Below are 25,964 nucleotides of genomic sequence, written 5' to 3' on the forward strand. Positions count from 1 at the left end.
TCGGCCATGTCTACGTGGACATTGGAATGCAGTGGAACGTCACCCCTGCACATTATCAAGGCTGTACAGAATGATCTGAGCAAATCAACCTAGTTATAGGGGTTGGTGGGAAGGCTAACTCAACAGAAATATACTATGACAATACAGAATAGTTTAAATATTTTTTTTTCTTAAACTGAATTTGGCCTATGGTAAAAATCTAAAGGAAAAAAAAAACAACAAAAAACCCTTCACTACCATGGAAACAAACAAACAAACACAGAAGTACTTAGTAGTTTATAGAACTAAAGTTCGAGATGAATTCTCGCAGAGTCAAGGGGGCTGAAATAGGCATAAGCGGACTTGGTGTCAATCAAGAAGATATTCTTCATAGAAAGATGGGCTCCAACTATTACTTGGATTTCAAAACCCCGCATTCAGAAAAAGACATTTTATCTAGGTTTTTCTTTGAACTGTGCAGGCATTTTAAACAGCTGCTTGATACTTCATGGAATTATAGTCATGTGTAATGCAGAAATCACCCCGGAACACATGTACCTCCTTTACGAAGAAGGTTATTTTCAAGACCAAAGATCCTGTTTTCAAACAAATGTAGTCATTAACTGTGAGGCGCAAGAAAACACATGGCATGTTTAGTTTCAGCACAATCATTCCTTAAGAAAGTGACTAAGTTCCCATGAGGAATCAAGACATTTTCAGACCATGAATGAAGTCAGTGGGGAAGGGGAGCGAGGAGCCCTGCACAACCAGCCGGAGGTTCACCGACATCACAGGGCGCTCGTGTTCAACGTGGGGCCAGGAGTCCGCGGCTCGGCTCATGTCTCACAGCAACGAGCTTCAGAGGATCATCACAGCCTTGTGAGGGCTGCTGCGCGGATTCTCACTCGCAGGCCACGGAGAAGTCGGCCACAGCACTGTTCCACTGCTTCTTCTCCAGGGTAGTGGAGCTTGCTGGAGACTCAAACTTCCGGAAAGTCAAACCACCTTCCCCACAAAAACAACTATTTTACACTGTATTTTATTGAACCAACTTCTGGGCTCTCCACTCTTTGTTTTTGCCTACATTTTTCCCCTTCCTTTCTTGACAGCAGATCCATAAAAAGTTAAAACCACAAAAAACATCACCTTGGGAGACAGAAAAGACTAAGACAGATCTGACCGCAGGACAAGTCGGTCGGCCTCGCCCTGCACAGGAGCAGGTAAAGCCGCCGAGAGCACTGTGCCGCCCTGGCGCGGCGACCGCACGGCACTGTGGACAGTTGAACAGGTGCAAAAAGATCAGTGCTGAGTCCCGTTGTGTCACCGGGCCGTGCAGCTCATGGTGTTGGAGGTGGCTTCGGAGAGGGACACGAGCTCTCGCTGTCGAAGCTGGCGGCTCGGCCCTGCCACTGCGGGAGGGGAGAAGCTGGTTACTGATTGCCAAGGGAACCGACAGGTCAGCTTCCAGAACCGGTCTGGCCCATGCACTGAATTCGCCCTTGTAAGCTTTCTTAAATTTTGCTGTCAGCCATGCAAACACGTAAGGAAACAGCTTTAGGGCTTCTAGTTGGAAATACCTGATTTAAAAAAAAGACCTGCTGCAGAGATAATAAAGCTTCCTCAATGTGTGTGTGTGTGTGTCTTAATGAGGTGCAGTGACTGGGCCATTTCTGAGTGCTTCAGCCATTTCCCACACTGAAAATCGGATTACACTAGCGAAAGAGGCAGTCTGCAGAGTATGCCCACGCTGCCAAGAACCCGGTCATGAATTATTAGCAGTTTGTCTGGGAGCTGTTAGTACAGTTTAAAACCTGATGTTGCTTTAGCTCTGGGCGTTCTTCGGTCTTAAAGCTTCCTAGGGGCATCCGCACTCCACGTGTGAAGAAGTAGAAGTGGAGGGGACGGCAGCCCCTTCCCCTTTTGGGCACCCACCTTTGTTCTCAGCTCTCGTCTCAGGGGCGCCTCCTCCCAGCCTGACCCTAAGCCCCCTGTGAAAGTGGGTGGTGTCACGAGGCACAATGGGGTGAAGGCGAGGGCTGCGGATGGATGGACTTGAGCCATTTAACCCTTGTTGAAATAGGAAAGCCAGTCAGTCATAGCTAGAGCAGTGTTCTCTGGGCCAGGAGCTGATCCTGGGAATGTTCTTGACCTGTCTGGAGGCTGCAAAGTGAGACAGCCCAGCCTTTCTGTGAGCCGAGCAGACCCGACACTCTACTAGGTGCCGCAGGACAAGGCTCCAGAGAGGGGTCAATGTGGCTTTTCTGAAACTGATGCGCAGTCCCTGTGCTTCTCATGAGCTTCAAGGTCTCCACTGTGGGGTGATGGAGCCGAGTGGAGGCTGTGCACGCATCTGTGCACGTGGGGAAGGACAATTCCCCTCCACACAGCCATTTCTACACCAAGCCGGGCCGCCCAAGGAATAGACCACTTGCCATGCAGCAACTCCTCTGGAGGACACGGGAACCACGACGCCGAGGTGACACCCAGGCCTACCGAACGTCTTCATGCTCCCCAGTCTAAGGAAGCCTCTGCTGTCCTTCCCCAGGCTCAGCTCTTCATGGCCCCTCAGTCCCTTACCTGCAACTCTACAACTGACCACAGGCTGGACAATCAGGCGTTGACCACCACCATTACGTGCCCCAGACAGATCTGAGCAATCTTAGCATGCCAGGCCTGGAGGGAGGCCCGAGAGAACACTCTCTAATTCTCAAAGATAAGAAAACAAAGGCACGCAGAAGGGAAGACACAGCTAGCTCGGGGCAGAGCCAGGATCCGAGACCAGGCCTCCTCACTCCCAGCTCAGTGCTCCTTCCACACCAGCCAGCTACCTCTCGGGGTCCACACCGGGGGCAAGGGGGCAGGAAATGCAATGAGACACCTAACCTCTTCGGGTCCACACCAGGTACTTACTCCTAACTCCGGTGGCAGTCTCTGCTCGCAGCATCCACGTGAATGCAATCACAACCGAGGGTTTCCCTGGTGAAATAGTTTAGACAAATAAATGCCTGGTTGTTGAGCCTACTGTGACCTCTGACTCAAGTGTATCTTAACCAAAAGGTGACATAAGACGATGACTAAGGCTTTCATTTTAGAAGTTCTACTCTTTCTGTTATAACCGTTAATGTTGGTAAAGGGTCATTGTAATTACTGGCTTCTGCCCTGGCTTCCCATGCCACCTCAACAGCCTGACTGATAAGGCCAGGTCACTGGAGAGAAAACGAAATGGCTACATGGAATACCTGTTTTTCCTTATATAATAGCCCAAAGAGAAGGTACACGGAACATAACTGTTTATCCAGGGCAAACGAAGAAGGCACACGGGCTCCCCTGCCAACCCCTGATTTTTCCTGTGATGATAAACAGAGGAGATGGAGTTCATGGACAATGAGCAGGTGAGTGATTCCAGGAGGCTTATCACGGTGGCTGGGAACCAGCAGAGACCTGGTCCCCACACACAGAAAGATGATTGTTCCCGGGTCGCTGCATTCCAGGAACACCTTGTATTGTTCTGAAATCTCTGGCAGGTGATGTGAACTTGGCCCTTCAACATAAAACGCCTTGGAGAAGGTGGCTGGCCAACCCAGGCCCCGTATGCGGTGACAGCGGTGACATGCAGAGAGGGAAGGGGGCACAGTTGCTGCCAGGGAAGGGCGCTGGCTGTGGCTTAACCAATTTGTGCTCATGAAAAAAATCCCAGCAGGGAACAAATAAATACCTTTCAGTTAATTTGTTCCCCTGGACTTTATTTAAAAAGCCCCAAACAAGTGAGCAAGTGTGGTGCCCTCAGTTCTCGTTAACAAAAACATAAATGATCACAGCACTTGGAACTGCTCTAAGAAAAGTACAATATAAATACAGAGTGCTTTACAGAAACGATGCCATTTATCTTCCCGGGAGCTGGAGAGTAAGATTTCTTCATGTATTATACAAACGGGAGAGACAATCCCAGTAGCTAGTCTCTTGCTCAACGTCTAGAACAGTACCGGGAAGAATGCAGGCTGAGCTCTGTGGATCATTGAGATAAACGTTCAGGTACAATGTATCACATGAACACAAAGAACGTTTACTCAGTATTAGCCTGGTGGGTTTTCTGATGCATGTTTCTAAAGATCCTTAAACTGTGGGTGCTACAGATGTAGATAAAAATTTTATACAGATCTGTGCTGATGAGAGCCGAGGCTGCCCAGACGAAGGTCATTTTCAGCTTCTTGCAGAGAATGGATCAGCTGAGCACAAGATGGTGGGATTGTGGGTGGGGGAGGGGTGTTGGGAGCTTGGTTTGTGAGGTCAAGAAAAAAGTAAAACCCAAAGGATATAAATCAATTTATTCTCTTCTCGTTTTCCATATACTGTTACTTTCCCTTTACTGTCTCATCAAATATTCATTTTCAAGGGCTTGATTCTACTTTATCTTCTTTCTTTTGTAGTCTAAACGAGCGAGTTGGACTCACTAAAGACAGGACTTGGAATCAATTATTTGGTTTAATTAGGTTGCATTCACCTCGAGGAAGAGTGATTTTCGGTGTACCGTCTCCATGCGGCCCTGCGCCCACCCCAGCCCCAGATTGGCGGTTACCTCCAGTGTGTGTGAACAGCCCAGCCAGATCCAAGGTTAGAAATGGGGTGTAAGGTGCCAGCTTCCTGCCCAGGGGTCACTTAGGGTCAGAGTTGCCTAGAAGAGCAGGCCTGGAGGAGCCTACCCCCCATTTACCAACCAGGAAACTGAAGACCCGAGGACCGTGAGCTGCCCGAGCCCACAGCCTCGGAGGCCTGTCAGCCCGTTCCTGCCGCCCAGGCTGCCCTGATGCTCTGCTCTGCTCCACTCTTACACTCGGCGACAGAGAGACAGAGGCACAGCCCCAGGAGCAGCCAGTGCGCGTGCGGCCGGGCGTCTAGAGTCCTGCTCAGCAGCCGCCTTCCTGTGGGTGCAGGCTAGGTGGAACCTCACCGCACTCTCCAGAGAGAACCTTCTGGAAGAGAGGGGCCAGAGGCTTCCGTGGGGGCTGGGAGCCGGAGGGCCGAGGAGCTGGCTTCACTCACTGAAGCTCCACAGCTATGGTAAGGCCAAGGCCAGCACGGGACAGAAACACGGGGTCTCAGGTGGACAGGACCTTTGTGTCTTTCCTTTACTGCCCCTGGCTGCCCCCAAGGCGCAGGGCGGGAGCTCCCAGAAGCACATGCCTGCCTGGGGGTGGGGGGGGATCAATAGCCTGGCTGCCCAGAGGCCTCTCTTCCACGGGATTCCACTCTCCCACCCCCTCAGCTCTCTGTCTCGGGGGACACCTCACTGCCGGAGCCCCGTGGAAAGGGGCTGTCTGCCCTGAGAAGGAGGGGGACGGCAGGTTCTCTGGGTTTGCTGCCTTTCCGGTGTCCCATGGGGTGGGGAGGAGATCACTCTGTTTTTAGGTGACTCCGCTTTTGAGTGGAGGGCCCATGTGGTGGGAGGGATCAAGCTTTATTTTTTTATTAGCAGATTTTCCAGTTTTATGTAGCTCTCTAGACTTACTTGGCTTGAAGTCCGTTAAGATAAGTGAATGATCACCTGCTTTCCAGGGTAGGATTGGGGTGTGAGGTATGCAAATGAGGCTTACAGCACGCCTGGCCACCCTGCGGCCCCGCCCACTTGAGAAAAGGCAGGCCTGGGCCCAGCACGGTGCCGACCGCAGGATCTTACACTGGTGGAGGATGCTGGAGGTGGGGCAGAGTGACCGTCACTGCGGGGACATATTTCTTGCAGTTGAGAGAGAAATTGTACAGCAAGTCAGGAGGGGCCACGTGTGGAGCCCGGAGCCCTGGGAGCCCCAGGCAGTGCCTGTCCCTGCGCCCATCAGACCGGCCAGAAGAGTGACACCTTACAGCCAGGCCAGCGAGAACCGCATTAGCGCCTCCCTCAGTGGGAAGTGCCGCCTGCCGGCTGGAGACTCAGGGAGCTCACTGCCGCAGCAGAGGGTGGGTCTCGCTCCTCCAGGACCAGCTTGGCCCGGGGGCTGGAGAAAGTGTTTGGGGCTGCTGGGAAGGCCTCCCCACGTTCTTATTTTCCAACTAGAACTCAGTACTCATTTTGCTTCACATCAGAGGCCCTTTGTCAGGCAGCTTCCCACGGTCTTCCTCCCTTTCCTCCCTGCCGGCTGCACTGGGGGAGAAGCACGTGCCCCCAAGGACCTACGAAGGCGAGGCCTCGAAGCAGCTGACGGCCATTCTCCAGCGCGCGCCGCCATGCAGCAAGCATGCCAAGGCCAAGTGCGACCTCACCCACCTCTTTGAAGGATTTCTTTACCTCCACCAAGGAGTGCCAGTGTGCGATGGGCTTCCGCGGGTACGCCAGCATCTCGTTCCAGTGGTCCCTGCCCAGGCCTTCGGCGTTGATGCCCACACGACAGATTCCTATGATCTCATTGTGGCCCACTCTGGGGGAGAGACAAAGGGCTCGGCACTGGGGACCAGACACGCTCTCCGCGAGGGTGGGCCTGGGGTCCGGGACTCTGCCGGCAGGTCTAACTCAGAACCCTGAGCTCTGAGAATGGATTTGGATCTGCATCAACCTGCCCTGAGCACCATCTCTCCATACCCCCAGCGGCTGGGTGTGACTCGCTCACTCAGCAAGAACATCAGTCATCGCTCAGCTGTGTTCCCCGAGCACTCACTATGCGTGAGCAGCTGTGTGGGGAATCCTGCGCCAGGCTTCACTGCATGGTTCCCTCTCCCTCCAAAGGGCGCGTGGAGAGACGAGCCCTACGGCTCCAGGAGTCGGGAAATATGTGTGAGCCAGCTGCTGGGAGAGCAGGGGCCGGGAGAGTGGGCGAGAAGCAATGTCTCCAATAAAGGAGAAACCAAGGAGGGACCTGCTGGGTCGATTGTGGAAGGCCTGAGCGTCCCAGGGAGGAACCAGACAGCAGGCCAATGCGGTTCCCGAGAAGGCGAGCGCACAAAGAAAGTGGTCACGTGTTGTCTGGATGGAGCAGGGAGGGTGTACAGCCATCCCCAGGCAGGAGTGGCAGTGGCAGCCGAAATGCAGGGGACAAAGGCCTTTTGTTTATTTATTTTATGAGAGAGGAGGGAGGGGGAGAGAGAAACATTGATGTGAGAAACATCCCTCAGCTGCCTCCAGCACGCCCCCCACTGGGGGTGGAGCCCACAACCCGAGCATGTGCCCTGACTGGGAATTGAACCGGGACCTCTCCGTCCATGGGATGATGCTCAGTCCACTGAGCCACACTGGCTGGGCCAGAGAGAGGCCTTTTATTTTTTATTTTTTATTTTTTTATCCTCACCCGAGGACATTTTTTGTTCAGGTAGAGTGGGAGGGAGAAAGAGGAAGAGAGAGAGAGAGAGAGAGAGAGAGAGAGAGAGAGAAACATCGATGTGAAAGGGACACATCGAGTGGCTGCCACCCGCACGACCGACCAGGGCCGGGGACAAACTGCAACCAAGGTACATGCCCTTAGCAGGAACCAAACCCGGGTCTCTCGAGACCGCAGGCTGATGCTCTAACCGCTGAGCCAAACCGGCCAGGGCGAGAGAGGCCTTTTAAAGGACAGATCACGGGACTTGGTGCCAGACAGAGGAATGGGAATAGTCAGGCCTGAATTCAGGGGAACTAATGGGTGGAGCTGCCCTGATGGAAATGGAGCAGCTGGGAGGTGAAGCTTGAGTTTCTGCTTAAGGGAATCATGCTCTTCCTCAAACTCCTGTGCTCGCCTTGAGTACATCCAGACTTGAGGCCAGTGGACAGCTGAGCGGCGAACCGCAAGGTCCAAGGTCAATAAGCCCTGGGCTGCATCAGAGACGCAGTGAATCATATCCCACTGGGACCCGCACCTACCGATCGTAATCCATAACCGAGATGAGCAGGCTGACTTGGTCCATGTTCTCTGGCGGAATGTCGAAGATAATGGCCTCGTTGTAGACAGGATTGAGCGTGTTCTTCTTTATGGTGGTTTTCTTCTTCTTCAGTCTCCGCCCATCACAAAGCAGGGACACCTTGACATATGGATCTGTGCGCATGGGGGTGGTGGGAAGGGAAGGGAGTATGTTAAACAGATGTCCTCCAATGCCATTTGCAGCAGAGGGACAGGAGCCCTACCACATCCACTGTTGCTCACCAGATGCTACCAGTGGGTTGTTAAAACAATTAAACCACTTTGAAATTTATGTAGCACACCTGTCTCTGAGGACACTCCATGCTTAATAAATCTCAGAGTTCTTGGGAGAGCACTTAATGGACCTGCACTAATGGGAAAGCTGGCCCCAAATAAGAAGGACACCTGCCCACGGGGATGCAGTTTATGCCCTGAAACTCGGCTCCATAATGGCCGGCTGGCTCCAAAGGGTGGTGGAGTTGAACAAAGGCACTCGATTCCTTTCACCTCGTAGGAGTCCTTTTCTCTGGGGGCTTTTGTCAGCATTATTAACCAAAGAGCAAGGGGGTAAAAATAGAACTTGACGACTCCCTGAGAGGAGCGACGCATCAGAAGAAATGAACAGTGACGATCACAATACTGTCCATGTCCTCCGCACCTGACAAAGGATCCTGAATCCCATTGTCTCGAGAAGCTCATACCCATCCAGCATCCAGAAGAATATTTGCCCCTTTTTCTGCTCCCCCCAAAGCCACGTCCAGCCCATTCTGGGCACTGGTGGAGGAGGGAGCTGTGGCCGGGGGGAGAGGGGGCGGCCTCCTGACATCCAGGGCAGCCCGCTGACAGTCCATTGCTCAGTGGGATCTTGGATTCTCTCCATCCCGTGAGAAGACGTCCCTTTGCTGAACACCCACGGGCCTCCCATCTTTGTCTCTTTAGTTTTCTGAATGGGTATTTCATGGGCATCTTTCTACTCTGAAATTTTCTACTCATCCAAGTGAAGTGATGCCTATTGTACCTCACAGCGCAGGTGCCTCGGTCGCCATCGTAATTGTTATTTATGCTGCCGGCACAGGCAGCAGGAGGGCGGCTCGCAGGTAATAACAGCTTTGGAGACGCGGATGTGCCCAGAAGCCAGAGCTCCTGTCAATGTCCGGTGGGAGCCAAGCAGCCGCTCCCCGACTCCTCGGTTCACAGGTGCAAGCTTCATCGCCCGGGCACCCAGCAGGCCCTCCGGCTTCCTGGGCGTCATTCGGGGGACAGGTGAGGCACACGGCTCTGGGAGAGCGAGACAGCTGCGCCACCTGGTCAGAAACACCGAGCCTCGGAGGCGTCTCCGTAGACGCCAGGTGAGCACTGACCGGTGTGCCGCTGGCAGCTGTGCCTCCACATGGGACACGGGGTTTACGGAGGAACTGGGGGACGAAGCGGTGTCTAACCAACCTGCTGCCCTACGACCCATTCGAAACCTCTCAGAGGGTTTTCAGTGAACAGGGGGGAGGCATTCTGAGAACTGCTGTGTGGCAGCTTTGGGGTTTCGCAGGCTCCATCCCCATGGATATGCCCAGGACAGAGTTCAGGCCCAAGCAGAGAGGCCGGAAAGCTAGTTCCCAAACCTGTTGTTACCATAGCAACTTCGAAACTCCTAAAGGGTGCACATTGCTTTGGAAAGCGTCTTCAGGCTGAGGCTGCTCCCCACCTGCCATGCCTGTTTCCATACATTCCCCCGGCAGACCCAGTCTCCACGTCACCAGGCTGGGAAAGACACGGCAGAGCCACCTGTCAATGGGCCGCTGAGCAAAGGCCTTATTACTGGGTCTCAGCTTCCTTCTCCCTCCAGCCACCCCTACGAGGCACAGTCAAAAATCCAGCGGTGCACGTCCCTTGCAGGAACAAACGGTTGCACCAGCGTCCAAGAGGCTAAGCAGAGCGATGACTGTCCCCTAGGGTTCTCTGAGGCAAGCTTTATGGCTCAGGTGGAATGCTGGCTCCAGACGACCTTGGAGGTCCTTCACTCTCCGGCAGCCTACGGCAGGGGCACAAAGACCAGCAGGGTATTTCAGCCTCCCTGTTACGACAGCCATCGTGATGCAGCATCTAGTATGTGCCAGGCACTGAGCTAAGAGATTACACCAGGTCATTTACCTGTCTCATCAACCCTATAAAGTATTCATCATCATCATCACCCAATTTTGTAGGTAGGGATATTGACATTTAGAGAGATAAAGAAATTTGCCTGAGATTTGCACCCTAATCTGTCTGACTCCAAAGCTCACATTTTTAACCACCGGACTGAAAGTGCTACCCACAAGACATGGCAGAGAGGAGGGAGTTACCCACTCCACACCCCTCCCTGGCACATTGATCCTTACTGCTTTGTATTATTTTCATTGTCATGGTTCCAGTAGGTAGGCTGAGAGAATTGATTCACGACCAGTTTAGATCAAGGAGAACAAAAAGATCCTTGGTTTTAGGTGTCAACACCACATAAATCAAGAACAGACAATGAATAAGCTCCATTCACTCCCTCGCTTGGTCCGACATCAAAGCAGTCTAGGCTGAAGGTAACCTCAAACTCATCCTCAGAAACAGGAGGTCTAGCTTGAGAACCCCTTGGCATGAATGCCCTTGCCACATCTCCCCTGACAAGGTTCCTTAAGCTATAAATTCATTCATTCATTCATTCATTCATTCATTCATTCATTCATTCCTTCATTCAATATGTATATATTTTTGTTAATCCTGACCTGAGGATATTTTTCCATTGATTTTTAGAGATAGTGGAAGGGAAGGAGGGGGGAAGAGAGAGAGAGAAAGAGAGAGAGAGAGAAAGAGAAATCGATGTGAGAGAGACACATCAATTGGTTGCCTCCCAAACAACCCTGACTGGGGCCAGAGATCAAACCTACAGCCTAGGTACATACTGTTCACCAGGAATCAAACCAGAGACCCTTCGGTCCATGGGCCGACGCTCTAACCGCTGAGCCAAATTGGCCAGGGTTATTCAATACATGTTTATTGATGCTTATTGTGTTCTCTCTATTGTTACAGACACTTGATTATAACAATGAACAAAATAGGCAGAAATCCCTGACAAAAAGATGACCCCTGCATTGCAGAATCAAGCTGAGATTTAACACCAGATTCCAAACTCAGGTGGAAAAGGGGGCAATTGTGAGGGAGGCTGGAACTCAGCAGGAGGAGAATCTGTGGCCCCCAACCCTCTGCTGTGGAACAGCCTCGACAGTCACCGCAGTGGCTTTGCCACAAGCTCTCTGTCTAGCACATCAATTTAATTACACCAGAGAAGATAGTGTGGGGACTTGGGTAGCAAAATCCCATTTCCCTCAGCAGCCTGGAGAGTCCTCAGTGAATTTCTGTCCCTGGCATGCATTTATTTTGATATTAAAATGAAATCTATGTTGGCTGTATTTTTGGAGGAAGCTGATTATGTCGGAAAAGGTTCTTCAAGCCCTTGCCCACATCCCGATGCGTGGCAGTAGCTTGAGTGGAAGGGGAGGCACTGGGGGGCCCCCTGGGGTCGCTGTTGGCCTGGAGGCCAGGGGGCTGCAGGGAGAGGGCGGCCAGGATCAAAGCCTCCCAGCGATTCGAAGCTGCAACAAAGACAGTAAGTACTTGGGTGTTTCCCTGAAACCTCATTTTTCGAGACCTCTACCTCCTCTTCTTCAAAAGGCACCAGGCTGTACCTGAGCCAGATGTTTTTAGCTGGGCTGGCCTCTCTTTTTGGCAACTGTGATTACCCTAAGGAGTTTTGCAGGAAATAAATAACTAAGGGATAAGAGGAAAATCTTCCACACACTCCTATCCAAGTTCGAAGGCGCCTCGGAGGAGGCTTTACCCCGGTCATCTGAGTCATCAGGAGGGTCTCTGGGGGGGCTACAGGGAGACCAGCCAAGCCCTTCCGTGCACTTGCTCTCTGTGTGCCGCCCAGACTGCTCTGTGCGCCCGCTCTTAGGAGGCTTCGCCCCATTTCATGTCTAGGGCTAACTGGAGCAGAGGTGGGGGGCTTGGAGGCTCCTGGGACTCAAGCTACCCCGCTGTGATACCAAAACCCAAATACTTTCTCCAACAGCGACTTGAAGAATCATGGCGAAAGAGCAAACCTCTGACCTCACATCCAGCCTGCAGTCTCTACAGCTGCCGCAAACAGGCATTTCCTCGGTGGCGACAAGGACTTAGCTTTTTCCCTGCGGTTCCCGGCAGCTTTCCTGGTGCTGAGGCGGAGGCCGAGGCCAGGAGCCCTGCAGGAGAAACTCTAAAACAAACGCACTTTGTCGGTGGCATCGAGCCTGTGACTGCGTCTGAGGGCTGCCATAGGCGGAGGGGACCTACGAACACTCCCAGCTCAAACTCGACATCACCCTGGGACGTCCTGGGGCCTTGTATAAACTAGAAAGAGGTTCCTTGTTTCTCCTACATATTTGCTTCCTATCCCCATCCTCCTCCAAGAGAAAGAATATTGATAATAGCTAATATCTGCTGAGTGCTTATTATGTGTCTGACACAATTCTACGCAGTTAGGTGAATGAACTCGTGTATCCTTAAAGCAACCATGGAAGCTAATTTTTCAGACTCAGAAACCAAAGCATTACGGTGCCAGGGGCGGCAGAACAGGAATTTGAATCCAGGTGAATTTCCCCCAGAGCTGCTGCTCCTTTTCTAAGAACACTGATGTTCCTCCCCCTTCTCCTTCCAAACTCGAAGGCCCGGGCTGCTGGGGGCTGGGGCAGGAGGTACCTGAATAGCCTGTGATGTCCATCGCCTTGAGGTTCCGACATTTGATCACTGTGAGGGTGAGCCTGCCTGCGGTGGGCAGGTAGCAGAGGGAGAACATGATCTCCCCCAAATCCACGCTTTCCTGCAAAGAAGCAGACGAGAGGTCAGATGAGGGCGCACCGCTCCCCGTGCGGGGCTGCAGGGACCTCAGACCTGAGGGTTTGGCCTCTGCTGGGAGTAACGGCACCCAGGGCAATGGTCACAATGCTGCCTCTTCAGTAGGATCGGTCCCCTTCCATGTCCCTCTGACTCTGGTCCTGGTCCTCCCCTCCTGCCCAGCCTGCTCTCCCCTGCTCACCTTCCTCCGTTCCTGGCCTCTCGGTCCCCCACTCCCGGGCCTGGCCTGTGGTCACGACAGTGGCTTCTACAAGAAACAATTGGCCACCAGGTGCCCCCTCTCCCAGCAGGTCTACTCTGGCCCTCAGCAGTCATTCTTTGTCAGTCCTCTGTCCTGGCCATTTCCCTGGCCCTGGAAGCACCTAGAACTCGAACTTCCAGGCCTCCGCGGGGAAGCATAAGGAGCGGTAGCCCTGGGTGGATGTGCCAGGGCTCGGACACACTTTGTCCTTTCCCTCAGTGTGGTCGTCCTTCAGAAACGGCCCCAGCGGAGCACGGCCTCGCTGCCCCCGCCCCAGCATCAGTGATCCCAATCCCGATCCCAGGAGGTTCCCGAGCAGCAGGGGACAGGAAAGCTTGTCTGTCTGCTGAGCTGAATGGCACCCTGCAGGCTGCGGCTTCTCCCTGCTCCCCACTGGCTGAAGGGGGTGCTGTCACTGTGACACCTCCCCTCAGCTGATTTGGCTTGGGGCTCCAGAGTGGAGGAGGTGGAGGTCAGGGTTTGGGGTGGCTCTGGTTTCAGGGGGGACATCCATTCACTCACTCAGTCAGTCAGTCAACAATATTAACTGAGCGCCTGCTATGTGCTAGGTGTTGCTCTGGGTTCTGGAGATACAGGAGAGAGAAAAACAGACAAAAATCCCTCCCCTCATGGAATTTACATCTTACCAGGATAAAGGACAAGAAAAAAAGTCAGTAACAGTATCCCAGAGAAAAAGTAAGGTGGGAAAGAGGAATGAAATGCTCGCGGGGGAGGCTGTAGTTGCTGACACTTTAGCCAAGCTGCCCAGAGAAGGCCTCCCTGAGGAGGCGACCGCTCAGAAGGAGGAGTCCGGGGAGGCACCAGGTGAGGGCGCTTCTCCGCACACAGAACCGCCCTCATCTGGGAACTCCCAGACACCTGATGTCCGGCCCACCTGGAGGACGACCCAAGCCCCCCACCCTTCCAGAGCATGGGGTCCCAGTGCTCTGCTCCAGGCAGCATGGACACATCCCCCTCACCCCGCCCCAGGACTTTTCTTTACCCCCAGACACCCCCCAATTAAATCCCAGGAGTAGCAAATGGTGAGTCCTCCCAGCTGCCCAGGAGGGGTCTGGCCGGGGCAGGGCTGGGCCCCTGTAGAGGCAGCATCCACGGAGCCGGCCGGCCAAGACCAACACCCCGAGCTTCTGGGCCCCAAGCTCTTCCTGGAACGGATTCGCCTGCGAGGCACTGGGAGGCGGGCCTGGGTCTCCATTCCCTCCGCTGCACAGGCGGTTTCAGCTTAGGGGTAAGGGCTTCCCAGCCCGACACAGCCAGGGCCCTGCCTCTCAGAGAGTGCTCCCTGCGCCCGTCTGTGGGCACCTTCCGGCTCACCCACGGAGCCTCTCAAGGTAACCCTGGCTCCTCTAGACCTGAGACCACAACTTCATCCATGTGTTCAAGTGTCCGTCTTCTCAGATTTACGGAGAACCTGCTAGACACACCACGCCTTGGGGAGCACACAGCTCCCCTCAACACACACACAGTCTGGTAGGATGTAACCAGTTAAAAGGCGGTGCCACACCCTGGCTGGTTTGGCTCAGCGGTTAGAGCGTTGGCCTGCGGTCCAGAGAGACCCGGGTTCGGTTCCCGCTGGGGGCATGTGCCTCGGTTGCAGTTTGTCCCCAGCCCTGGTCGGGTCATGTGGTGGCAGCCACTCGATGTGTCCCTTTCACGTCGATGTTTCTCTCTCTCTCCCGCCCACTCTTTCTGAACAAAAATGGAAAAATGTCCTCAGGTGAGGATTAAAAAAAAGGGCTTGTATCTTGGTTGCGGTTTGGTCCTGGCCCTAATTGGGGTTGTGTGGAGGCAACCGATCAATGTGTCTCTCTCACATCAATGTTTCTCTCCCCCTGCCCCAACTCTCTCTGAAAATAAATGGAAAAATATCCTTGGGTGAGGATTTAAAAAAAACAAAAAGGCGGTGCCAGGATCCCCATCCCGCTCAGTGCAGTCTCCAGGCTTCTCAGTCCCCTGGTGCAGGGAGAGAGACACAGGAACTGGCCTGCGACATGGTGTCGTGGGAGCGTGAGTGACCCCTTGAGCCGGAATCAGGTCCTCAGGGCACCTGGCTGAATGCCCATCTCTGGCAGAGGCACCGAGGTGTGTGAGGAGGCCCCTCGCTCCTTTTGTCTCCTTTATCACCCTCCAGGGCTGTCCCGCCCGAAGCTAGAGAAACCCTTCCAGACCCGGTAACAGCAGTAGGAACCAACAGAGCACTTGCCGCGAGCCAAGTCTTTTGCTCAGTTACTGCAGGTGGTCTGACCACGTCCTGAGGTAGGTGCCCTCACAGCCCTGCTGCAGGCCGGAGAAAACGACTGTCCGGTAAAGTGCAGCCCGGGCTGCACGGCTGAGAGGCTCGGGTGCCGGAGCTCCCAGGATGCTGCTGCTCAAGCACCCTCCGTGGCTCCCCTTGTTCGGCTTCTGGAATCGAGGCCTAACCTCCTCGCTAGCCTGCAGGCTACCTCCTCATCTGATTGTTTTTCTCCTTGCACCATGCAGCCCTGCTCCACACGGCTGGTGTATCTTTGGTCCTTTTTGCCAAAATGCCTCTTCCTCTTACCTTTGCCTTGACAATCCTCTGCGCCTTACAGGGCCTGCAGCCACATCCCCGGCAGCGACCTTCGCCCAGGGTCCAGCCCCCAGAGAGCATCTCTCCCCTCTCCCCTGCAGCACTTTCTGCCTCTGAGCATCTCACAGGCGGCACCAAGCCCCCACCTTAGCCCCCCCCCCTTTGCTGCACCTGTGCCCTGCCACTAGCGGCTAGTGACTGGAGGTCCCTTTGGGGCAGGGGCTTCGCTAACACCTACTTGTGCTTCAGGGGGACCCAGCAGCACGGGGTGCGGCGCAGATGCCCCTGGAAATGATGGTTACCTTTTGGCCACAAGAGCCCTCGAAGGATCAGCTGTGTTCGGGGTAGGACCCCGGGAAGGGATCTGAAAGCTCCCGGGCCCCTCTCAGAGGGGGCGACAGAAGGCTGTGTCACCGTTCCCACCACGGCCACCCTCCAGACCTGGCGTGGAGCTTCCCCAGGCTGTCCTGTTTGGGGAAGTCCAGGCTGGCTTGTTTATGGACTCAGGGGACCTACCTGGGAGATGGGGGTACCTCAGGGTAAACAGAGTTACCTGGGCTCCAGGAACTGCTCTCGGGTGGCTCCCTCCATGGAGGGCACCGACCCGGTGGCCCCCCTTTTCTGTAGGTGCCCTTTCTCAATAGGATCATGAAAGGTGGGGGGCATGCTGGGTGCCGAGTCTGCATTATAGTGTGGAACCCCCACCCCAACCCGTTCGCTGTCCTCCATCGCTGGGCCCAGATGGGCGAAAGGAGTGGGCCAACGTCCGCTGGACCTGGACGCAGGGAGGAATCAGGGGCCAGGGGCCCAAGGCCCGGCCCAGACCCTGCTGTTTGTGACTGGGCCTCACCCAGCCTGAGGGCGGGCTGGCTGCTCTTGGCTCAGTGGGTAAGGGGATACTGTTCCCCTGCACACACAGGTAGCAGAGGACTGGTTATTCGATAAAGGAAAGTAGGCTGATTTTGAGTAAAGAGAGTGACGGGGGCTAAGGAAGCGGAGCGTCGGCATCTCCTGGTAGCCACGTTGCCTCCCTGGAAAGCCGGGTCCCACGGGTGGCCTTGCAGGTCCCCTTCCCGGGAGGTTTCAGCCCCAGGTCTGTGTGCTTTCCCAGCCTTTGTCCTCATTAGGAAGGCTCGAGACTTTGGCTTTGATAAAACCAGAGTGGCCAGGGGCTGCAGCGCAGCCGGTGTGTGATTGCTTTCATTTCTACCTGCCGCCTGAGGGCTCCGACCGGTGGTGAGCTCCCCGCTGCTGGAGAGGTCACTGCTGTCCAGAAAGCGGCAGAGACTCATTCGGCCTCTTGACTCTTAACCTAGGGCTGACCGGGCAGGTCTGAGCCCAGAGCAGCTGAACGTCTTGGCTAGTGCCTGGGAGGGGTGGGCCCCTGAGCAGAGCCCTTTTCCCGGGCTGCAGTCAGGGGGCTGCGTAGTCAAACTTTTAAAGGCACAGCATTGCTCCCGCCGGCTTTCCCGCAGCCCGGCCTCAGAGCTCACTGTAGTGCTTCTCTGCCCAGGCTCAGAGAGCCCCTCCTGGTGGGCTGCCGTGGGCTGCCCAGGCTCAGAGAGCCTCTCCTGGTGGGCTGCCCAGGCTCAGAGAGCCACTCCTGGTGGGCTGCCCAGGCTCAGAGAGCCTCTCCTGGTGGGCTGCCCCCCAGGAAGGAGCAGTCAGCCACAGGGCTCTGCCACTACGAGCTTGGAGACCTTGGGCACGTCACTTCCCATCTCTGGGCTCCAGCAAGGGAGGGAGTTGTACTAGTTGTTCTACCCTTAAGGTTCCTGCCAAGTTATAAAACCAAAGATTCAAAGTGGAAAATCTATCAGCAGCCATCGCCAATTGAGATGGCCCAAGGGTACCCGGTGTCTATTGTCCGCCCCCCAAAGAAAACAGCAACTTGGTTTTGAAATCAAAGTGCTCGGGTTCCTCCAGTCCCCGCCACCTCTAAGTGTTTTGTTCCTCCCCAGGACCAGCTTTCTTTCTCCTAAATAGGCAACGAGTGGCGTCAACGCCTCCGGGTCCGTCTTGGGAATCCAGGCTAGCGAAGCCAGAATACTTCCCCATCTCAGAGAACGCTTCTAGTCTCTTAATCATTAAGTGGCTTGTCTGAATATTTCATCATCAGCAGAAGCATCCGCTGTACTTTCAGGAAAGCCACAGGAGACGAGAGGATCCTGCAGCACCGGGCAGGCAGCGGGGCCCGGAAGAGCCAGCGTGGGAGCCAGTTTGGACCCACTGGGGGGAGCGACATCCGAAGAGCAACGCTGCGTGCAGGCCTGAGGCTCGGAGTTGGGGGTAGAGCTGTCAGATGTGGAGGCTGGACACCAGGGCTGGACCGACACCCCTGGTATCTGCCCTGCGACACCATGACCTCTTCAAAGCCCATGTCACGACCAAAACGATTATGTTGATTGTGGGGATTAAATGCTGAATGCAGTGTTCTCACAAGATTGTGGGCTCTCTGAATGCAGGAACGGGGCTGGTTTTCTCGTCAGTATACCTTTCGGGCCACTGCCTGATCCACACAAGTGCTCAGTAGATGTGGCTGCCGAAGGGGTGGTCGTGAACGTGGACTGGGGTCGGGCAGCCCGGGGCAGGCTCCGGCTCTGACGCTAGGAGCAGGGCAGCTTATTTAACCTTCGCGGTCTCGGCTTCCTAATCTGCAAATGGGGCTGATAACAACACCGCCCTTCTTAGGCTGTTGTGAAGATGAGACATAGTAATGTGTTCAAAGTGCTCAGTAAGATTAGCTACTATTATAATTATGACTACTATACTTAATACTATTATAAAGAGCTCATGGTCTTGGGGAGGGGGAAGAGGGACATGTAAGTAATACTGTTTGGTTTGACCAGTGTTATAAGAGAGGTGTGGATAAGACATGAGGGAACAGGGGAGGGAATATTAAACTCTGCCAGGGGTTACAGGGAAGGCTTCCCAGAGGGGGTGATATTCCATAGGATCTAGCAAGGTGAGCAGGAGTTTGCCAGCAGAGAAAAACAAGCAATGGCTCAGTGGGTGCATAAAGACAGAAGGAGGGGATGCAAGATGTCCCCGCCCCTGGAAGACTAGATGAGGCTGGGGCCAGGGCACGGTCCAGCCTTCTCTGCCTCGTGGCCCATACTCAGGAGTGTGTCATTCATTCGTTATCCACCTACTAAAAGTTCACAAATACGGAGAAACAGTAGTAATAAGACAAAGTCCCAGGCCTCCAGGAGCTTGTATTCCAGGGGAGGTAGACAAAAATAAACCGAGGACGAGAGCACCCCAGGGCGGCAGTGTGCAGGTGACTTGGTAGAGGACAGCGAGGGTCCAGCCCACACCCGGGGAAGTGAGGGTGGTTGCTGAGCTGGCGCACAGCGGGAGGGGGAGGGGCCCAGAGAGGCAGGGCCGGATATCAGAGGTTTAGATGTTATTCCCCGTGAAAAGCAGACCCACGTGGAGACCTCAGCAGGCCTGCAGAGGATGGACGGCGGGGAAGAGTGGACGGAAGCAGAGGATCCTGACCACTCCCCGCCGCAGCCTCCACTCAGCCACACTGTTCTGCCTTCTGAGTGTCCCCAGATTCTGAGCCCTGGCTGTCCCTCCCCTCTGTCCTACCTTAGCTCTGACCCACACCACCTCCCGCCTGACCCTCCCAGTGTTCTACCCCCCCCTCCAACCTATCCTCCTTGCTGTAACCAGGGGCTTTTCTCCCCTTCAAAATCCTTCAACGGTTCCCCATTCCACGCCTGTTTTGTGCTTGGAAAACCTCTTTTTCAAAATGAAATATTACCCAGAAGCCCAAATGCATACAACTTGATGAAAAGGGGCTCGGAGACAGGGCACCCAGAGGTCCTCCCTCCGCCCCCTCCACAGAAGAGAGTGGCAGTCAGGTTTCTCAGGTGTGGGGCACCTGGAGCAGGTGGCCCTCGCCCGTCCTGCCAGCCACCTGCTCCAGGTGCCCCGCTCACCAGCCATGGTGCCCGGCAGATGCATTGAGTGTTTACTGCATGCCATTCAGTCCTAAGGCTTATACAGGTTAAGCCCTGTAACCTTCACAAAAGCCTGATGAGATGGGTACTATCATTATCCCCATTTTCTACACGGAGACACCGAAGTACAGAAAGGTTTACAACTGGCCCAGACCACACAGCTGCAAAATGGCAGAGCTGGGATGTGGCCTGGCAGCCAGCTGGGGTGGCCCGAGAGCCCGGCTTGCCCCTGCGACTCGCCCTCCCCAGCCCTCCAGGTTCTTCTGCACGACTGTTTCCACCCTGCTCTTTCCACTGCCTGAAACAGCCTCTCCCTGCCTGAGTGTCCTGGGAGCATCCTTCCAGGCCAGCTCAGTTCCCTTCTCAAGGGTCACCTCCCACCCTCCCCTGGTCTGGCTTGAGGTGTGCTCCCATGGTCCCTGGGTCCAAAGGGACAAGTGTTACAAGGCCCATTTGGGACACAGTCTGTAGGATCTGGAGACCCACCGGATGAGGGCTGCAGTGGAGGAGAGCGAGACTGTCACTCCACCGGCCCCAGCCCCATGCTGCTTGGGACCCCGCTGGGTAGCCAGGGGGTGGATGTTCCTTCCTGGAGGCTGAGAGGCCTCCTGCTGTGAGCGCCAGGCCTGGTGACGCGGGTGGGTTCCTCCCTGATCCTCAGGCCTGGGCTCCCAGGGCTGGGGAGACGCTGGGGGTGGCGAGGTGGAAGGGCGGGATGCGCTGTGATGCTCCGGCTCCCTGCTGGGTTCTATTTGTTCTGCGTTCCACGCTTGCTTTCTCTCTGGAGTGCTTTCCGCCCCAAGGGCTTTGCAGCATTATGAATAAATAATGGAGCAGAATCGAGGCGCCTTAAACGAACTCCAAGCTCCAGCTGCAGCCTGTGGTGTGGACACTGGGAGCTCGAGACTCCGGGAAGGAGGGGGGCCCTCCAGCTCACCTGGAGCCGGGAGGTGAGAAGGAAGCAGGTGAGATCCTGGAGGCTCGATGTGGTCCCAGGGGACCTTTGAGAGACTAAAGCACATCAGCAGGGGGCAAATGTTACTGTATCTGAGCATCTTCAGGGAAACAGATGGTTTTATTTAGGAATCTTGTTCTCAGCCTCCCATTTGTGAACTTGCCCTTGGAAGGAGGTTTAGTGTTTCACACGCACCATTACTTTTGGGCAAATATCCGTGACTCAGAATCACACGGGGAGGTGCAGATCTCTTCCTAATGACTTTTGAAAAGGTGGGCGCAGGAAGAGGGGCTGCCGGGGTGGAGGAGCTAGAGGAGAGCGGAGGTTGGGGAAGTTCTAGAAGAGATGGAGGCCATGCCTGGTCAAGCTGGAAAGTCTGCACCATGAGGGCTTATCCACGAGAGGCCAGGGCCGAGGACCTCACCTCCACTCGTCCACTGGCATCTTCATTGATGGAGGAGTAAAACGCAAATTAATGAAGTTAACGCTGAGACTCTTTACTTCCTGGCTCAAGTTGTCCTGCGGTGTGGCTGTCAGCTAGCTGTCAGTTTCCCCAGGAAGAGGGCGGGTCGTCTCAGCCGGAGCATCCCATCTGCGTCCCAGCAGGGCTGTGGCAAGAGGGGCCCTGAGCCCTGGCTGGTTTGGCTCAGAGGTTACAGCATCGGCCCATGAACCAGAGTCCCGGGTTCAATTCCGGCCAAGGGCACGTGCCTCAGTTGCAGTTCATCCCTGGTTCCGGTTGAGGTTGTGCGAGAGGCAACCAGTCAATGTGTCTCTATGGCATCTATTTCTCTCTCTCTCTCTTTTCCTCTCTCCCTCCCTCCCTCCTGCTCTATCTAAAGATAAATGGAAACATATCTTTGGGTGAGGATTAAAAAAATACGAGGGGCTCTCGGCAGGAGGCAAGAGTCCAGGCCCCAGTGAGGGTCTCCCGGGGCAGCTGAATGGTTCTGCCAACAGGCGCCTGGGGATGCCAAACAGGCAGGGCTTTGGGCTCAGCCAAAGGCACACACTGGGACTGCCAGTGGCTTTAGCTTCCTCCTCCTTGCTGACCGGAAGGCTGCAGTCTGCACCCGTCTCCTGCGCCAGAATCCCAGCCCCGCTGTGGTGCAGCTGCTCTGCGAACAGCCCTCTCCAGCCCTTCGTGCAGATGGCCACCTGCTCTTGAGACATCCACTTCCACTCTGCCCTTCTCTGGCTGTCCCTTCCCAGCCTCTGCCGGGTCCTCCTCCCGTCCCTGCCCCTACCTGGCACAGTTCGTCAGAACTCAGGTCGCCTCTTCTCCCCTCCTCACCCATCACGTTAATGCCCAGCTCCATGGTCTGACCCGCGCTTACGGCCCTTCAGACGCCTGTCTTCTCAGCTCCTGACTCACAGCCAACACATCTCACTGTGGACACCGCACAGAAATCTAACTCTTCCCAGATGCTCGGAGGCGAACTTTCACCTCCCACTTACATTCTCTTTCCCCAGCTCAGGAAATGCCCCTCCATCTACCTAACTGCTCAAGTCAGAAGGAGCCATCACCGGACCCTGCCTTCCTCTCTCCTTTGCGCTTGGTTCATCGCCAAGCCCTGGGTCAATTCTATCTCCAAACTCCATCTCAGATCCACCCACTTCTCTTCAGTGCCACCCAGAGGGCCAAACCATCTCTCACCTGGCCACAGGGACCTGCTTCCTGGTGTTCTCCTGCCTCGTTTCCACACGGCAGCCGGGGTGCTCGTTCACAGTTGTAAGATGGATCACCCCACTCCCGTTTCAAACCCTCCAGTGGCTTCCCTGGTGCTGGGCATCCAAACCCCAACCCTTACCGAGACCTACAGGGCCCTACACCACAGGCTCGGCTCTTCGCCGGTGTCCCTGCCACAGCCCTCCTCCCACCATCAGCCTCTCGGGCTTCCTTTCACTCCTCCAGAGTCCCGGGTCCTTCCTGCCCAGGACATGCTCGCCCCTCCCCCTCTGACTGTTCTTTCCCCAACTCTTCCTAGGGCAGGAATTTGCATCCCTGGGGCCACGTCCTCCGAAGCCACGCCCCCTGCTCTAGAGGGCAGGACTGGGTCTGTTTGACCAGGGCTGGTGTGAAGCACACCAGGGCCCAGGGAACCAGTGCGAAGGAGGCCCTCACTCTCAGGCTCCTGCATGCCTTCAAGAGCAGGTGCCTCCTTAAATTGTGCCCCCTTGGCCTTGCTTCCCTTACCCTAGTTCCGGCCCTATATTTTCCTCCCCATGGTATTTCCGGGCTTCAGCATAGTGCCTGGTATACAACACATGCTTAATAAATATTTGTGGAATTAACAAGCAACTCAGCTTTGTGGGTGGGGCTTACCTGACTAAGAAGGTGGCCAAAAGGACTGGTGACAAGTGTCCCTGTGGGTAAGAAGATGGCTTCAGGGCAGAGCCTCATGAGGTATGTTCCTCAGGGTGTGGTTTGGGAGGCAGGGACTTGATCCCTGAGCTGCATTCAGGATCTGCTGAGTCAGACTCTCCAAAGGTGGGGCCTGGATGTGTGGATGATGGACACACTTCCCGGTGATTCTTCTGGATCCTCGGTTTGCAACTTAAGGCAAATGAGGAGAATCTAGGCTGCCCTGGATCCGACCCCATTAGTGTGTCTGTGGCATGAAACATGTTCTCATGGAGCACGACCAAAGCCATTTAGTACCCGTGCTGCTGAGTGAAAGTTATGATCGTAAAAAGGCCTCTTCTCCTTTGCTAGGGGACAAGGGTTCCGAGGAGGCACAGCCGTGTGGGACCCTCAGGGAGCGGCCTGCTCCTGACTGCCGTTCACCTTCTGTCCACATACCACAGGTACCTGGATGGCTCACTGTTAGCAAGAAGGCATCTCAGCCACACTTAGAGGGTTAAGAAAACTGCGTAGTGTTTTAGAGATGTCTGGCCCCATTCTGTAAACATCCCTTATGGCTTCCTCCAAGTGTGTTCCCTGAACAGCAGCAACAGCATCATTGGGAACTTGGCAGAAATGCAAATTATTGGGCCCCACTTCACCCGGGGGCGGGGCCAACAACCTGTTTTAACAAGCCCTCTCGGGAAGCCTTAGGATTTGAGAACCATTGTCTTAAGAGTTAAAAGAACCACTGAGCATGTCCACTCCGGCCAGGATTTTGACGTCCCTTCCATGTCACTTTGCCTACTTATTGTGGTGACCAAAGCCAAAGTCAACAGAGAAGGGAACATGCTGGCACTTCACATACATTTAACTCGTTTCCTTCATTCACCCTTGCTCGGAGGAACCCACAGGGGCAGCTACGTTGGGGCTCACAGAGGCTAAGTAACCTAAGGTCTCAGAGTTGGGTGTGGGCTCATGTCTGTTGACTCTGAAGGCCTTGTTCTCTCTACCCCCCACCCCTGCTCATTGAGGATCAGGTGGGTAAAGGACCCGTGTGGGTCTTGAAGCTGAAATGTCTTGGTGTTCTGGGAGCGAGAGGCACTAGAGAGGAAATCTTGGAGATTTGAGTTGACCCCCTCAGCCTGCTTCCTCTGGTTTCACAGCCTGTGTCACAGATTGCGGGGGTGAGGGCTCCTGCTAACTTAAACCAGCTAGTGTGGCACCCTGGCTTCAGCCTGTCGTTTGTCACGAAAAACACCTGTATGTCATCAACTCGTGAGGTGCTAAGTTGCCCGTGGACACTGCCTTATGGGAAGGAGGAAGCTGGGACAGCGGTGGGCAGATGGGCCAGAAGCTCTTGTCCCCGCAGAAGCTCAGTGGAAGGACCCTGGGCTCTCTGCGCAGACCTTCCCACCTGAGCTCCCCTGGGGTGCAGCCACCGGTATGGGAGGAGGACGCCCACAAGGGAAGACGTTTGGAGTGTTTCCCTCTGTCTCTTGCAGAGTTGGAGTTATTTTCCTGCTTCCTGAAGTCCTGAGGTGGGGTGAGGGGATGGTTTGCAATCCCTGGGAGAGTTGAAGGTGTCATATCTCAGGATTCATTCCTTCGGTGGGATCAGTGGGATCTTTGTGGGTTGGAGCAAGGCAGCTCCCATTAATGTCACTAGGCAGCAAGAGACCAAGTGACTGTTCCCCTCATCCAGTCCAGCTTCCAAGCAGGACCGCACTACACCCAACAACTGAAGCCTCTTTTTCTTTCTTTTTTTTTATTCCTCACCTGAGGATATTTTTCTATTTATCATCAGATAGAGTGGGAGGGAGGGGGAGAGAGAGAGAGGAACATGGATGTGATAGACCCACATCGACTGGTTGCCTCCCACATGACCCAACCACGGCGGGGGACGAACCACAGCGGAGGTACGTGCCCTTGACCAGAATCGAACCCAGTCCTCAGGCTGATGCTCTGACTGCTGAGCCAAACTGGCCAGGGCAACCGAGGCCTCTTTCTAAAACATGTCACTCACACGTTTTAGTGTCCCCGTCTAGAGCTCAGGAAGCTCTCCTCGATGTCCAACCCCACGCCCGCCCTCCTCCTTCCCACCCACTATTTCGTCAGAGTGTCTGAAGCAGACACCGGCCTTCACAGACTGGAAGACTGTCTCAGGCCTCACTCCATCTTTCCTTCGCCAAAGCCCAGAAACCGTTTTCTTGGCCGCATCTAGACCCATGACAGGCGGGCTGGTGCTCTGGCGGGAAGCTGGGGTTTTGGCTCTTCATCCGACCAGAGGGCAGAGAGCACACGTCTGGGAATCAGTACAAGCAGCCCAGCAGGGGGTGCGTGGGATCTGGGGCAGAGCCGAGGTTCACGTCCCTGCCCCACTGCTGCGTGCTTGTGAAAGGCGCTGCTGGAACTGCTCTGACTGTCTGACGAGGAGCATCAGCTGCCCTCGAGGCGGCCCTACCCGGCAGCTGCTCTGGGCTGGGATTTGCAGGCACATGAGGAAACCACAAGGAACATTTGCCAGCTGCTAGTGGAAAAATCAGGATTCGCTGCGACAAGCATGCGGTCTGTTTGTGACCCTCCCTCTCCCTGCACACGGTGTGCTGTCGAAAGCCCACCTGGTGGGCTGAGGGGCCAGGCGTGGCCCTTGGTCTGAGTCAGCAAGAGGAGAAGGAAGGGCAGCTGTCCCGAGTGGAGGATGGGAATGAGGACACCTTCCAGCCCGGGGTTGAGGCCACAGCTCCTGACTTCCGGGCGCACGGGAAGCTGCACTAGCTTGTGGGCTGCCTCTCTTCCTTCTCAGCCCGGGGCTTCCCCCACATCAGCACCCTCAGCAGTGGAGCTAGGGAAGGCATCGCGTTGGTCTTCTGAGGCTCCAGGCTCCGGCAACAGGATAAACTGAGGACTGACGCTGACCATGAAGCGAGGAGGCCTGGGTTCAAATCCCCACTCTGCTGACCAGCAGAATGATCTAGGGCAAGTCACCGTGCCTCCCTGAGCTGTGGCTTCCCCAACTGGAACGTGAAAGCACGGTACCAGATGACGCCACCTTCTCTTCAATAAAACAGGGCTAACTGGGAGAATAAATAAATGACTGTGTGTACCTAACCCCCTGTCTGGCGTCCAGTG

At 55.0% G+C, this 25,964-nt stretch overlaps 1 protein-coding gene across 2 annotated transcripts in view; it reads right to left on the reverse strand.

Annotated features, from left to right (window-relative positions):
- Nucleotides 1-1,280: 1,280 nt before the first annotated feature.
- Nucleotides 1,281-25,964, reverse strand: part of SYT6 (synaptotagmin 6) — a 54,246-nt gene continuing 29,562 nt past the window's right edge. For both annotated transcript variants that reach the window (XM_036273297.1, XM_036273298.1), the window contains exons 4-7: nucleotides 12,597-12,717; nucleotides 7,802-7,973; nucleotides 6,236-6,386; nucleotides 1,281-1,388 (exon numbers count right to left, since the gene is read on the reverse strand). In XM_036273297.1, the coding sequence (XP_036129190.1) occupies nucleotides 1,317-1,388; nucleotides 6,236-6,386; nucleotides 7,802-7,973; nucleotides 12,597-12,717 (516 nt within the window). In that variant the 3' untranslated portion in view covers nucleotides 1,281-1,316. The remainder of the gene's footprint in view (nucleotides 1,389-6,235; nucleotides 6,387-7,801; nucleotides 7,974-12,596; nucleotides 12,718-25,964) is intronic.

This window comes from Molossus molossus, unplaced genomic scaffold (assembly GCF_014108415.1).
Source record: "Molossus molossus isolate mMolMol1 unplaced genomic scaffold, mMolMol1.p scaffold_m16_p_20, whole genome shotgun sequence".
In the NCBI taxonomy this organism is placed as follows: domain Eukaryota; kingdom Metazoa; phylum Chordata; class Mammalia; order Chiroptera; family Molossidae; genus Molossus; species Molossus molossus.